The following is a 16188-nucleotide window of genomic DNA, read 5'->3' as shown; positions in this document are numbered from 1 at the left end:
GATGCAACTGAGAAACTGTTGTTTTTGAGCCCACTAGGCAATCTATTACCACAAATAACATAATGTATACATTTCAGGAGGCCTTCAGGGGAACTTCTGGTTCTCTACCCAGACTAGAAACATCCACAGACCTCCAAGATCTCACGCAATGGAGCAAACATCAGCCTCACATGGTACCATGAGACACAGCAAATACATACACTACAATATTAAATTAGACAGCTTGTTTCTAGCAGCTTTTGGACCAAGAAGAAGAATCTCTGTTTTGTCTTAAGTTAAGTAGGAGGAAGTTACTCAACATACAATCTTTTATGTCTTTTTTGCAGTCTTATCTTATTAAGTTGAAGTTTCAGTTATTTTGATTTGGTTATATACAATTGTGTGTCATCAGCGTAGCAGTGGAAATTTATGCTGTGTTTACTGATAGTATATGTAATATGTATGAGAGAGGTCCTAAAATAGAACCTTGTGGAACACCATACTTCACTTTTGTAAGAACAAATGATTTGCCGTTTACATTCACAAACTGATAGTGATCAGTCAGGTAAGATCTGAACCAGAAAAGAGCTATTTTTGTTACTCTCACAAGGTTTTCTAGGCTATCTAGTAGGATAGAGTGGTCTATCTTATCAAATGCAGATCAGGCAGAACCAGCAGAGATACGTTTCCTTGGGCAGAGAATAAGAGACCATTTACAATTTTCACTAGTGCTGTCTCTGTGCGGTGATGAGACCTAAATCCAGACTGAAATGTTTCATGTATGTGATTCCTGTGCAAATAGGAAATTAGTTGTTGTGGGTTTTTTCAAAATCTTTGATATAAAGGGAAGATATGAGATCTATAATTTGATAGCTCGCAGGGATCAAAAGTAGTTTTTTTTAATTACTGCTGGTTAAAGAGTTTTGGTATATAGCAATTGTAGTAATTGAATATAATGTGCAAGTAGAAGATTTTGAGGAGGAAATCATTTTAACTGGCTCAGTTTGTTGAAGTAACATAAAAATTTCAGCCTCTCTGCAGTAGTTAGTTTATTCAAGCTCTGGATTAGCTTTGTAGGGTGGCAGGTTTTGTAGAGGTTAATTGCACATTTTTTTTTTTTTTGCCTGATCGTTTCAATTTTATTATTGAAGAAATTCATAAAATCATTGCCGCTGTACTCTGATGGTATCTGGCATTCAGTGGCTGTTTGGTTCTTAGTCAGTTTTGTGCTAAATAATAATGCAGGATTATTTTCAATCAGAGATGAGAGATAGGTTGAGCTTGCTGCAGTAAGTGCCCTTCTATAGTCTACAAGGCTGTCCTGCCAGGCGCACTGAAATTTCTCTAGTTTAATCAGGCGCCATTTAGGCTCTAATTGTCTAACAGTCTGTTTGAGCTTGAATATGATCATTGTACCATGGGGCAAGCTTTTTCTGCCTTATTCTTTTACTTTTTAATGGAGCCACATTATCTAGAGTAGAATGAAAAGTATCTTCTAAGCACTCATAATATCTAATTCAGTAGGTTCAGACAGACAGATGATAGGAGTTACTAGATCTGGGAGGTTTCTGATAAAGCTACTAGCTGTGGAGGATGTTATGATTCAGGTAACACGATATATGAACATATATTACGACTAAAGTGAATTTCATACAAGATTAGGTAATGATCTGAGACTGCTGTGCTGTGGTGAAGAATGGTTAAATGATCTGTGTTTACATCAAAGGTCAAAATCAAGTCAAGAGTGTGGCTGCAATGATGATTGGGCCCCTTTATATTTTGAGTAAAGCCAACAGAGTCTAAGATAGATACAAAAGCCTTACTTAGTGGATCCTTCATTTAGAGCAAAGTGTTCATCAGGTCAGATCCACATTTCTGTGAGGCACAGAGCATCAAAATCATGATCAGTAATAAGTTTATTTACAATATGGCCATAGATGGCCAAGAGATCTTATTTTCAGCAGTCCTAGGTGTGAATTTGACTTTTGTCTGATATTGATTAGATTAGTAGAACAAACCTTTCAACATTTTTTGAAATTTTGTTTCATTAGGGAAACAGACAGTCTCAATTGTGTGGAACCTATTTGGCGTCTCAAGGCAGCTAGCAGATGGTCGGTTTAGCCTGTTGGTCTGCTGCATGGCCTTGGCCCTGGTTTGTCAGCACCTGACTGTCCTACCCTGGTGGCTATCTGAGAGACTACGTGCTACACTATGCTAACTCAAAAGACCAGGCTTGCCCTCAAAGATAGACCAATTATCTACAAAGCCCGTATTGTTTTCTAACCAATATGGACCACTGGTTCCTCCTCAGTACTAGCCCAAAGACCAACAGAAGGTGCTTCATGGCCCGCTTGTGGTCTGCGGCCCAGTAGTTGAGAAACCCTGTTCTATAGGATTCTGCCAGAATGGTCATTGTCAAGTTGGGACATTCCCATCAAGTGTCTTGAGAGTGGGAATCATGTCTTCATTGAGCATTTTGGTGTGTTCATTATGCTGTCTATAAAAGTCAGCTCTCCTACACCTGCCAAACTCACACAGCCCCATATTAAAACACTACCTCCACCATGTTTCACAGTTGGCTCCATGTAGTCACTGTGATAGTTTTGGCTAGGTTTATGACATACAAGCTAAACTATCTGATCAAAATTAAAAAGTTATTTTTAGTTACTTTGGTTACTGATGGAACACTGATATTGATAGTAATCCTTCTGCTTAGTAATTTGCCAGTGTTGTTTGACCTTTTTCGATCTTTGTGAAGTTTTACTATTTGAAGTTTGCCACTTTCAAAAAGAACTACTGTCTAAAAGTACGAGTACAATGTTTTTTAACTCCCATTTGACTCCCATCTCAAATTAACCAGGCCAGTGTTCTTGAGTGATGATATCCATGATATCCTCAGAAAGCACATTTTGAGACATTATGCATTCCGAATAGTGTTAGTCTTCATGTCTGAAAGTAATCTTTGTTCATCTGCTGTAAGAGGTGGGTACAGAATTTATACTAAAAAGCAAAAGAAGCCAAGCAAAAATAAATAAATAAATAAATAAATTCTTCAGTAGGAATAAAAAAGAAAAAAGGATAGTGTCAAAAAAAACTCTTCAAGTACTGAGACGCCTATAGAACTGTTGTGGAATGCACGTGTAGCATCTATCAGCACAGGAATTGAAGCGTGTTATGTGCTAGATCCTTTTGGTCTAAAATAAAATGCTACAGCTCATAATGAGAACAGCAAAGGAGTTCAGGTGCTGTTGAACCAAGAGTGCAGAAAGAGATAAACAGAAAGGGGGAATAAAAACATTATAATTAGTGTGAATGGCTAAAATGAGAGTAAAACAAATTAAATAAATAATATCCACACTAATAAGTGTTAGTCCAAGCAACAGAACCTTTTGAAAATATTTTAAAAAGTACATGCCCATCAAATAGTATGGTGAACTCTTAACTTTTTTTGGTTTACCATCCAGTAATGTTCAATTATTATGACCTGTATTAGTACATAATTAAAGGTTATGTGAAAGCCTCTAATTACAACATGATAAGCTCTGCAGGACCCATATCCTACATTTTTTCTCATATTTCATTGTTTTTGCTTTAAGGTCTGCTTATAACATTGTGTGGTTTTATGTACCAAAAATCCACCCATCCATCCATCCATCATCTAAACTGCTTATCCTTCTGGGTCGCGGTGGGGTGCTGGAGCCTATCCCAGCTGTCATTGGGCGGAAGGCAGGATACACCCTGGACAGGTCGCCAGTCCATCGCAGGGCAGACAGACAGACATACACATTCACACACACACTCACACCTAGGGGCAATTTAGTGTGTCCAATCAGCCTGACTGCATGTTTTTGGACTGTGGGAGGAAACCGGAATACCTGGAGGAAACCCACGCAGACACGGGGAGAACAGGCAAACTCCACACAGAAAGGACCCTGGTCGCCCGGCTGGGAGTATGAGCTTTCAGTCTTTTTTGGCAACCAAAATGCCATCAATATGCGTTGAATTTGTGATGCAAAATGACTTATTGAATACTTGGTTAGTGCTTTTTAGCTTTTATTAGTACACAAGTATAAACACCAAAAGTAACCTAGATCCAATAAGAATAAAATGTTGCCAATTATACACTAATATGTTGTGAATAACTGCTAACATGGTGATAATTCATGCTCACAAATTTTCATAACAAGCTCTTAGTATTTATTGTGCATTATGACAACCAATGATGCAAGAACAGACCTCCAAAATGTATGTCATAATAAATAATGCCTAATACATATGTAGTTAATAAGCCATATAGAAGTGTGTAACATCTATATGGTTCATTTATCTAACTTTACTGAACAAGGAAGCTTAATAGATCCTCAAAATGTGTTTCTTAAAATAAACAAACACTGGGATGTAAACAGAGTTATTCAGAGTGGTTAAATGTGAAATGGTTAATTTGCAGAGAAACCTACCAACCTACTAGATTTCTTTGCATTAGAACCAGGGGTCCCGTTGTCTACAACACAAATATATATTATGTACCATCTAAAACCACCAGTGAATCTATACATCGCTTTTGAGTTTTAATACTTTATTTTGATGGTGACAAATATAGTATAGTATAAATCTGAAAAATAAGGTTTTTGTGGGACTGTTGTGCCCTACATGTACCCTCCCCCCTTAATAAATAAATTAAACAAAAGAATTCAAATATATTTTAAGCTAAAGCTTTATCACAAAACTATCTTAAAACAATGTGTCAGACAACAGGCAGCATCTACCTAATCATTTAATGTAATAACTTTCTGTTAGCTTTCAGAAGCATCGTCTGGTTCCTATCACCATCACTGTGAACAATTCTGATTCTACAAGTTTCTCTAGAGCAAAGCATTTCACATCACAGCACTCTGAATAACTTAGTTTACATCTCAACCATTTTTTATGTAGAACTTATGAACAATCAGTGGAGTTCCCCTTTAACCACATGCAACTGAGTGGATGGAAGTTACTATGCACCTCTGTCCACTACTCTGCTCTTCCATGGTCTGTCAAGTTGATCACTATCACAAACCTCATCAGTGCTTTCGTGCTGTTCAGTAATGGACCAAACAGTTGATTTTGACACATTTAATTCTTAGGCAATGTAGCTGTTTGAACTGTTATGATTTTAAGCCTCACTATTGCAAAAGATACTGGTATTTACATTTCTTTGGTCCTCCGGGTGTAAACTCTGCTTCTATTCTAGACTTTTATTCAATAATTTCTGCATGAACAACTAAGCAGCAAACTGTCTACTTCCTGGAATGGGGAACTCTACATAAAAAGGTGCTGCATGCAATAAAATGAAATGTACTTAAAAATATTATGCCAAGTGGTTCCACACAACTGTGTCAAGTAGCTTCTAAGACACTTGATTGAATAATGTGTACAACAAAAACACTGAAGTGATTTGAGTGAATTCTAATTATCTGAACTGATTATTTTTATGTATTACGCAAAAAAGGAATAGTTGGATTTACTTAAAAATGTGATGTCTATGTCTATTGTTTCCACACAGCTACTGTGTTAAGTAGCTTTTGAGATGCTCAGTTGAGTAATACCCAGTGAATTCAAGTAAATCACACACAAGTGAGTTCTAATTAACTGGGCTGATCATTGTTATGCATTACTAGGTTTAATAGGTTTAAGTTAGGTCTACAGTGCTGTGAAAAAGTATTTGCCCCTACTTTCTTCTATTTTTGCTAATTTGTCACATATAAATGTTTCAGATAATCCAATTAATATTTATAAGATAAAGACAACACAAGCAAAAAACAACAATTAAGTGATGTTTAGATCCAACAGGTCTGACAGGAATCATGCCTGGGTAGTGTTAGTGAAATTGAACTCAATAGTCAATTGAATTTGGTTAACTGGTTGATTTAGTAGCTAAGGGGGCAAGTACTTTTTCACATAGGGCCAGGTAGGGCTGAACTGCTTTTTTCCTTCAGTTAATGAAATGATCATTTAAAAACAGCATTTTTGTGACTAATCGGGTTGATTTTGTCTAATGTTAAAACTAATTTAATGATCTGAAACATTCAAATGTGACAAATATACAAAAACAGAAAAAAACGGAGAAGGGGCAAATACTTTTCACAGAACTGTACATAGTTTTGTTAAGTTATTACTGTGCTAATGAGCTGACGGCAGTAAATGATATGGTAACTTGCACTAACAGCCAACAATACTGTGGCTGGGCAGTTACTTCATGTAAGAAAGATGCACACCTAAATGCACAGAAAGACAACACCAAGAAGGTGAGCAAAACAAGTAAAACAGTATGCAGATAGAGGATGCAGGAGCCAATGGGGAAGATGTTAAGTCTCACTCAACAAGATTACACTGACCACTCAACTCACTTCATTTCATTGAAACAACACAACTAACTCAGTTTTTTACATTAACGTCAATGAGAGAAACTGATGGAAATCTTTTTTTTTTTTTGAGTGATTCTTATACGGTTCTGTCCGTAGTTGATACCCTGCGCTTCAACCTCAGGCTTTTTATTATATTAGAAAGCTTATTATTGAGTAATAATTATAGCAGTGAGGAACTGAACCTTGGGCAATAAGGAGTTAGAGGCATTGTTTTATTTCAGATCTAATATGCTGGAGGACACAGATAAAACAAAAAAGCCTGTCTAATTATTTTTGCTAAATAATATATAAAATATTTAAATGCTGGCAAGTTATAGCACTGAAACCTAACCGTTGTATTCCTGGATGAGTGGTTTAAGGGTGCGTTTAAGGAGCTGTCCAGTGCTGAAACTTAGGAAGCCCAGCAGCTTCACGCTTCGCTTTAAACACAGAGTATCAGTGCTTTTTTATGTATTCTGTGAAGTCAGATGCAGCTCTTTATGAGAGAGGGAGAGAGGGGGAGAGAGAGAGAGAGAGAGGGAGAGAGAGGGGGAGAGAGAGAGAGAGAGAGAGAGAGAGAGAGAGAGAGCCTATAAGAGGCTCAGTGGAGACGCTGAGCGTTCACTGGTGGCCGCCCCTCTCTGTGGCTCGACACAGCAAAGCAAACGGCTTGGAGCTATTTTCTCAAAGGCTGGAGTTACCGAGGTGCGCTGGAAAGTAGCTTTGGCTCTACAGCAGTAAAGCGGAGTACTCTTTACAGCATGGGCTCGCAGAACGACACGCGGATGCTCCTCGTCGCGCTGCTGAGTGTTCTGACTTCAGCGCTGCGGGCCAGCAACTGTGAGTACATTCATTTCAGTAGCCTGTCTGAAGAGTTCTCAATAAAACGAGCCCCTGTTTGACTGACACGCAGAAATTTCCGTGGTCGAAACTCAACAAAATGGCAAACGGGATCGCAAAAGGGCGACCAGTGAGCTGGTCACGCAGTTTGGGCTACTGTAAGCCCAACAACCCAAAGAGTCATATTTATACAGTTTATCGCGCTCCGCTGTTGCGCGTGCTCGTCGTTCTAAAAGAAACTTTCAAAGCCTTATTTTAGCCTTTTATACTGAAACATGCAAATATGTTCGTTTCCACACTTCTTTACAACAAAGTTGACGCTCGGGCGAGTGAACCGCAGCCCTCAGATCATCTGAAGCATCAGTGTCCAGCGTGAGGGCAGTCTACTGCGTCATGGTCATGGAGAACTCAACCCAGAAACTTTTCCTATTTCATTATAGTCGCTCAAATGGTTTCTTCCACGGTTGGCTTCCAGGCTAACTGGGCAGTGCTGACTCTCAGAAAATACAGGCTGACCCCTCAACTGTATTTTTCACGCCAAGCCTAGCCAGGACTGCCCAATAGGTCAGATCAAGCGCAGCACGAGAAGAGGTGAGAATAAGTGCACAGGAATACGGACATGTACTACAGGCTGGGTGGGCTGAGGCAATGTGCCAAAGCTTTGCAGGGGCTTTCTTGGAAATGACGCGAACTTCACAGTTAGTCATCGCGAGAAACAAGAGCGCCAGCGCTGACAGGGAAAAAAGGCTTTTTCACCGGCGTTCCGGAATAGAGTGGCTGAATATGTCGCTCGCTTTTATTTCATCTCTCTCTCTCTCTCACGCGCACACACCCTAACTCATTGAGAGCGCTCTGATTTCCTTTCTCACTCTCCTTTATGACGTAATTGGATCCAGTCTGAAGAAGCGCGCGCGAGCTGCACTGAATGGAGGACTCTTCACTCGCGAGCGGCGCAATTAGGGCCAGATGTGCTGAGCGTGTTGAGCCAGTTTTAGGCACAAACATGATGCATTCTGCTCGCGTGTTCTCTACCAACCTGGCAACATGTTTTTCTCTCCGTCATACATGTGAAAATGGGCGGAGTTATTGGAAGTACGGCTGATTAGGTTACATATTCCACTCCACTTACTAAAGCTTGAGCAATTAAGTGGCGCCTCTTGAAGGGGAACCACCACCATCTTTCAAAATTTTTGCATAACTCAGTAATTGAGACAGTTCAAAGTATTCTGATGTGCATTGTAGATTCAGATTTCTTAACAGTGGTGGTGAGAGGATCACAATGTCTACATCACAAGCATATTTTATTAACAGTCCAAAACCACCAGTAAACCTACACATGTCTTCTGAGGTTTTTATATGCAGTGTTGTTAATGAAAAAATAGCGGTAGGTTTTCTTTAGAGACTATTGGTAACACTTTATTTGGACTGGTCCCTTGTAGATGATTAATAAACTCTTAATAGAGTATCAGTAGCGCATTAACAACATATCAGTGAAGTAGCAGTAGTGAAGCATCTGAAGTAAATATCTTGAAGATGTACTGTTAATATGTTAATATGTTATGCAAAATCTAACCCTAGCCCTAATCCTAACCCTAACCTTAACCTCAACCCAGAACCTAAACCTAACCCTTACAAGTTTTGGTGTGTTACTGAGAATCAGTTGAGTGTTTCATCTAAAAGGACCACTCAAAATAAAGTGTCACCAGACTATTTTGTTTGACAGTGTCCAACATGTACCGCTCTGCCACAAATATATTTTAAAAAGTACATTTTAGGACTAAACCTAACTGGAAAACTATCATAACACAGCATATTTGTAACCATTTTATGTAATAAATTTCTGTAAGCGAAACTTTAGAGGCATTAAACACTTCAGACACTTAGTTCCAGTCACCACTACTGTGAACAATTCTGATTCGCTATGTTTATCTACAACAGAACATTTCACATCAATCCAGTCTGAATGACTGTATTTACTTCTTAACTATGTAATCATGCTGAGATTTTGAAAAAATTGGTGGAACTCCCCTTTAGTACCAGATGTAAATTAGCAGTGTGTCTCAAGAGGCATCCGTTAACATTGGCAGCAGATACAGCAGCTAGACGGGGGGCGTGAGCCTCCAGCATATGCTGAAAGAATATTTACCAGCTGGCTAACTCGATTTCAACTCACAGGAGCAGATGTACACTTGAGAAGGCGCAGTGCAAAATGTGCCTGGATGTGGCCACAGCATGTGTTGCTGATGCTCAAATTCTTTGTATGTATGTACATCTAGACGTTGCTGTGCTTGTATATGCATGTGTGTGTGCCTGTGTGTGTGAAGAGGCTCTGATTCTTCAGTTTTTCTTTTGAACTCATTTATAGCAGCTGCCTACAGCAGTTTACAGTAGTTTTTATTTATTTGACAAAACTTTCTCAAGTTGTAATTGCAAAAGTATTGCAAAAATAATTTCAAGCCAGTTCTGAGCAGGCAAGTAACCCTGATCCACTATGAGGCCAGCAGGCTAACAAGCAGCACAAAGCTGGAGGAGGAAGAGTTTACGACTAAGCAATGCCAGGATGGGTACTCGAGAGACTCGGGAGAATTCCTGATGGGCCAGGAACATTTTGGGACAGTTACAGTGAGCTAATGAATAAACTCACAAGTACAAGAGCATGCAGACAAACTATTAATGTTACATCCAAGTGAAAGGGTTCTTTAACGGTTCTTTAAGAAAGACAATGGTTCAGTATAGAACCATGAACACCCAAAGAATCATTTGCTTAACCTACTGCACACATGATGAGAGCCATTAAAAAATCAATTCACTTTTCTTGCATAAAATGGTCCTTGATTTATTTTTTCAGACCTGATTATTAAATTCACAAACATAAAAAAATAATAATGTGTGCAGGGGTCCTTTTGGAGTATACTGCCTGGAGGCAACATTGTGCAACAATGGGAAAAAATTATATAGAGCTGTGTTCCCTGAAGTGGTGAGATGTGGCTTGTAACTGGCTAAATCCATGAATGATATTATGATGATAAAAATGAGTTTTAAAAAAAGATAGTATCACCAAGTACATGCCTATTATTGACTTACTCAAACTCTTCCCTTTATTGTTAACCCTATCATTGTCTTTAAATATGTATAATGTTATTGTTAAGTGAGGAAAATGAGTTTGTTGCCCTGAGGCAGCATTGTGCAATGGAGGGTTAAAGGGTTCTTTGCATGGTGAAATGAAGGTGTTATATATTTTGAAAAGGGTTCTATATAGCTTTAAAAAGGGTTCTGTTATTGTTACAAGCTTGACAGTGGAACAATAGAAGAACCTTTTTCAAAAAGGTTCTGTGTAGAACCATATCTTTTTGAAAAATGATTTCACCATGAAAAAAACATATATGCATACATATGATTCTTCGAGTGTTCATTGTTCTTTGTAGAATCTTTGTATTTACTAAAGAACCCTTGAAGAACCATGTTTTTTAAGAACCAGTGGCCCCCACCTCAAGTTATACTGATTTGTTGAATTTAGATGAAGCTGAAGTTAGCTTCTTTTATTCATTTCCCCTTCCACCTTAAATGATGTAGCAGTCACATGAGACACCTGTAGGGGTGCTAGCATGTAACTGCTGCACAATTTATGGTGGAACAAGTATTCAAATAAAAAGTCAACATCAGCTTTACAAGATTAGAGTATCAAATTTAGCATGACAGAGTAAATCTAATACTGGCTGATGCAGCAGGCAGTGCTCTACAGAGTTCATCACTTTATTTTGCATTACTGATATAGCAAGAGTTCCACAAAATCAAGATAGCACTGAGAAGACAAGAATGAAAAAGCTACTTAAGGAGGATGAGGACATATCCGAACACTAAACTTTCTTTACTTAGCTAGCATTCATTTGTAGCATATTGAAAGAGTAAGTTTGGGGTGGGCTGGTCTGGGCTGGCTGAACAACATGATGTACAAAATCAAATTGCATTTTGAGTTAAATTTCTAAATTTCTAGAAATTACTTTTATGCCTAGCTGGTAAGTGGAAATGTCCCACACCTACACTGGCTTTTACCTGATGATTCTCATTATTTCATTACATGTTTGAAATGATAATTCTGATTATTTTTCCCAGAACCTACTCAGACCTGAACTAATCAGCAATGAACCTCTTATTCAGCGACACTTTTGAAAGAAGTGCAAGTGACCTTTATTCATACTTTCCATTAGGGGAAAATCTGAATAAAGGAAGAAGAAAAGGGCGAGGGAAGGGTACTGTGAACAAAAAAAAACAGAAAAAATATTAAAATAATAGATGTGTTAAAAAATAAATCTCTCTACTTGACTGTGCTGAACCAAGTGATTACTGCAAAGAGGAGAAGAAATGATGAGATCTTGCTTCAGTGCATCTCAGCTCCAGCCCTTAGTGATGTCCAACTTGTGAATGAACCTTTCTTTGAACCGGTTCTTTTCAATAAATCAGTGGAATTGATTCACAAGTCCAACAGATGCTTGTTATGCAATGTTTTGTAGGCTGGCTTCTTATAAAAGTCAAATAATACTTTTTCACGATTGTGAAATCTTAAAGTTCTATCCTGCAACATATTAAGCCTCTTACAGTTTGCTTATGTTTTCTCTCTGGAGGCTGTAGATCCCTCTTTTCTATTATGCGCTGGTTCTGCATGGATTGCAGGCCTGCGCTTCAGGAGATGAGTCTGATTCCATCAGGGAGTATAACTACACTCTCAAAAAGATGGTTCTTCAAGGGTTCTTTAGTAAAGACAATGGTTCTGTATAGCAGCAAAAAGGGTTCTTCTATTGCTGTGATGTCAAGCTTGTGACAATAGAAGATTCATTTTGGTGCTCTATAGAACCATTTTCAAGAAGGTTCTATATGGAATCATCTACAGCACATTCTCCATCAATCTGAAGAACCCCTTCTCGATGGAAAAGAACCCTTTAATCATGCAAAGGGTTCTTTGAGTGTTCATGGATCTATATAGAATCATTTCCTTTACTAAAGAACCCTTGAGGAGCCATCTTTTTAAGAGTGTAGCTTGTACCATTTGGTGCTATATAGAACCCTTTACCCTCCAAAGTTCAGTCTTAGAAGTTGGTTGTATTTTCTCCTTCTCAGAATGGAAGTAATCCCAATCACAAATTTAGACTCATTAGTCCATAAAACAGTATTCAAGATCTGAGGTGTCCAGTTGTGTTGAGTTTTTTTTTATTTTGTTTTGTTTTCTGTTCTTGACACCTACACATCCTTTCAGACCCATAGCTGAAACTTTTTTTAATTTTGAAGAAAGAGTGGATCTTGATTTTTCTATGATCTCTCAAAGATGAAGGCTTCAAGTACTGTTTATCTGAAGGTGACAGGCTTGGTGGTCTTCCAGGTCTTGTATGGTTGAGTCCCATTTTCTCTGTATTTTTAAGTCATTTTTGAGGCCCAGTTTTGGAAACTTCACTTATTTTCCTTTGACTTTTTATGTTGGTGTGGATTACCTAATATCCAATTTCCTCAGAAATGTCTTGTGAAAAATGAGTAACTTTTACTAACCCCTTGTCTTTAGTAAATACTAAAGAGTATTATTCAGTAACTACAGGGACTTCTATGCAAACTGGCTGAGCTATTCTTAGGTTATAGAAGTGTGTAATTAAACTTTGGGCTTGCCGGCAGGCCCTGGTTATGTAAGGGGGTTATGGCTGTTTTGACTGGAAGTTGAATGAATGGTGGTTTCTTTTGCACAGTACTGTCTCTTGAAGATGGGAGGAACTTTTGAAAACCTACAAACACTTTTGGGAACATACTTGTGGATGTGCTGTTTGAAATGCTTTTTTCCTGCTAGCTGACTAATGCAGAAGGAAGCCTGATAGCTAACTTACTGTTAGGAAGCCAGATATCACGTGTGTATTGATTAGCCTCTACATCAGCGAGTATGCTGGCAGTCAAGATTTCTTTATTACTATTGGGGGATTCCCAACGGTTGTAGGATGTACTTGAATAATGCATGCTGGGTATTGTAGTGAGAGAACAGTGATGGATGAAGATACAAAAAAAATCTTGAATTCTGTCAAACCGATTGAGGCTGAGGGATGCCTACAGAATATTACATTACATGACAAATAACAGTAAATGCTAGTTTTAGGACACCCTTTTATGACAAAGTGACTATGAAGGAAGATGTAATTCAAAACACTAAAATGTTAAGACTCTCTAAAATGAGAACAATGAAAACAAGAACATGCTAACTGATGTCTATTATGGAGGTGCATTTTTGAGGGGGGTTCAAAAATAACCATAAAAAGGTAGGCTATTCTGAGCTATTGCTGAGGAGACAGTACCATTTTTTTCTTTTTAGTTCACTGTATTTGATGCAGACATTTTTCTCTGTCCTTTCTCTGACTTAATATCAGCTACAGTTTTTTTGATTACTTCCACTCCAGCAGGGAAAACTTAAAACTGTTTGGGGCAAGCCTGGGAAGCACTGATATAAAGTATGTCAAACTCACTTTGTACTTCACGCTTGGGGAGTTGATATAGGCTGTGGAGCGACAGGTTAGTTAAGTTCAGAGCACACCTTATTAGACGGATGGTGGGTGAATTGTGGATGAGTCTTTTTTAGAAACAGGTAGGGAAGTGTTGTGGAATGGACCGGTGGAGCTACACAGACTGTGAAGTCGCTAAACTCTTTTGAGCAGAGGATGAAACTCTTTTTTATGTATTCTTCTGATCAAAGAACGCTATCAAAGAACACTGTCGCTTTTCTTTCATCATGACAAATCAGTAGATTTTTACATAAAACTTTATACAAAGGCTATCTACAGGGAGCTGACACATAAATAAACACTGAATAGTTTATTTATGGAGTTATGAACAGCTTATGTCTGTATTTGTAAGGTCTACAAAAGATGCTTTCAAACTAATCATTTTCATACATATTTTTTTTCATAATAGTTGGTTGGCACCTTTCATAGAACTGACATATAGCATTCTTAATTAGACCTGTGCCTTATAAGTCCCATTACTGTGCCTTATAAGTTCCATTGCTTGGAAATGATGCTTATAGCAGTGTTATAAATGAAATAAAAATGTTTATAATTTAATTATAAAGACCTTTATGTCAGTACAATGTCATTGAAACGTACTTTCCTCTATTAGTTTAATGGCATCTTTCATAGAATTGATAGAATACGTTCTTACTTTGACCAATACTATGGAGATGATGCTTTATAACACTTTTATAAATGGAACAGATGCTTGTTGGTTAAGTATAATAGCCCTTATGTCAGTATAATGACACTCATACATATTTTCCTGTATTATTTTCATGGCATCTTTTGTAGAACTCATAGCATTCTCACCTAATCCCATGCCTTAAAGGTTCCATTACTTGGAAATATATATTTTATAAAAATGGATCAAATGTTTATAAGGGTCTTTATATCAGTACAATGTCATTTAGACATATTTTTCCATAATAGTTTGATGGCATGTTTCATAGAACATAGACCGATCAGGCATAACATTGTGACCACCTCCTTGTTCAGTGTCCATTTTATCAGCTCCACTTACTATATAGGTTCACCTTTTTTTTCAGTGGTGCTGTCTGATATTTAAAATGTGATAATTGATCAGTTGTAGATGCCAGTGTCTCTACGCTCTCAGAAAAAAAAAATGTGTGAAGCTGTCACCGGGGCAGTACCCCTCTTGTCACTGCGGTGGTACCCTCAAGGGTACATTTCAGTACCTTTAGTCAGGGAACATAATTGTACCATAATCCATTGAAATTATGTTTTCTAAGTTGTATTGACTCCACACCCCCCGTCTTGTCTCCAGGTTTTTTGTTTCATTGTTTGAAACATTTGATTATGAAAAGCCACATGTATGTACGTTTCCACTGGGAAAAACTTATTTAAGGTACACAATTAGACTGTTGTACCTTTGAGGGTACATTTACATTGTTCGTGCCTTTATGAACAAAAAATGTACCTGCACAGCACCTTTATTTCTAACAGTGTATCACTAGGGGGCCTGCATAAAGGGGCTATGATCAGAATCTAAACCATACCAGGTTGATACATTTTTAGACTTTTAGAGATTCTGCAGTTTTTATATTATTGCCTCTCTCTTCCCATGTGTTTTTTTCTTCTTTTGATTGCCATCATTATATACACTAACACCTGTGTGAGGCACTTTGAACAGTGGAAAAGACGGCTATTAGCTCACAGCTGTTCCCGTGGAACAATTTCCAAAGCACAGTCCAAATGAACTGAACTTGCTCTTCCCGTGTGTTTGCGTCTTGTTTACCGTGTTTGCTGGCATGCGTGGGTGGGTTTGTGTTGAACACATTGCGGGTGATTATATACTTGTTTGCTATGAATTGGCATGGTGATCAGGTGGTATGGCTTAAAGCTAGATAACTCTCTGGAGGGAGCTTTGCAGACGGACATTTGGATTCAGACAGGTTTTTCAGATGTGAAATGAACATGAGAGGGGGACCCAGCCTGGCAAGTAAACTCAATTGGACATTCTTTCCATTCAAAACAAAGCTTTTAGACATTACTTTGACTCCAGATTAGCGCACATACACAACAGGACAGTTCTGATGGTTTGCAATTCCCTGGGAAGGTGTCTAATTATCTAAGATGTGCGACCACGGTGTGTTTTTTTTGTTTTTCTTCTGACAGCAGATCTATCTATCCCTGGGTCTCTCCTGAGATGCGGGAGCCGTCTTCATCTGTAATTACAGCTTTGTCTCAGACAAGCTCCAGCAAAGACCTTGAGCCCAAGATAATGTACCGCCACGGAAATGAGACAAGAAGTATTTTACAGGAGGAAACATGCCAAGCTGTGTACCAAATGCAGGCGTTTAAATCAACATACTGTCGGCTCATGACGTGAGCGACAGAATAACTAAATGGAGCCATAAAAAAGGAAGTAAACAGTAAATAGGGATGCTAAGACTTTATTTTCATTGGCCATTATAATGTCCTTGTAATGCCCT

At 38.2% G+C, this 16188-nt stretch overlaps 1 protein-coding gene across 1 annotated transcript in view; it reads left to right on the top strand.

Annotated features, from left to right (window-relative positions):
• Positions 1-7119: 7119 nt before the first annotated feature.
• Positions 7120-16188, top strand: part of cntnap5l (contactin associated protein family member 5 like) — a 167114-nt gene continuing 158045 nt past the window's right edge. The window contains 1 exon segment of the mRNA XM_036587197.1: positions 7120-7202. Within this exon segment, the coding sequence (XP_036443090.1) occupies positions 7124-7202 (79 nt within the window). The 5' untranslated portion in view covers positions 7120-7123.

Source organism: Colossoma macropomum, unplaced genomic scaffold (genome assembly GCF_904425465.1).
Source record: "Colossoma macropomum unplaced genomic scaffold, Colossoma_macropomum, whole genome shotgun sequence".
NCBI lineage: Eukaryota > Metazoa > Chordata > Actinopteri > Characiformes > Serrasalmidae > Colossoma > Colossoma macropomum.
This window is presented reverse-complemented; position numbering and strand designations above follow the sequence as displayed.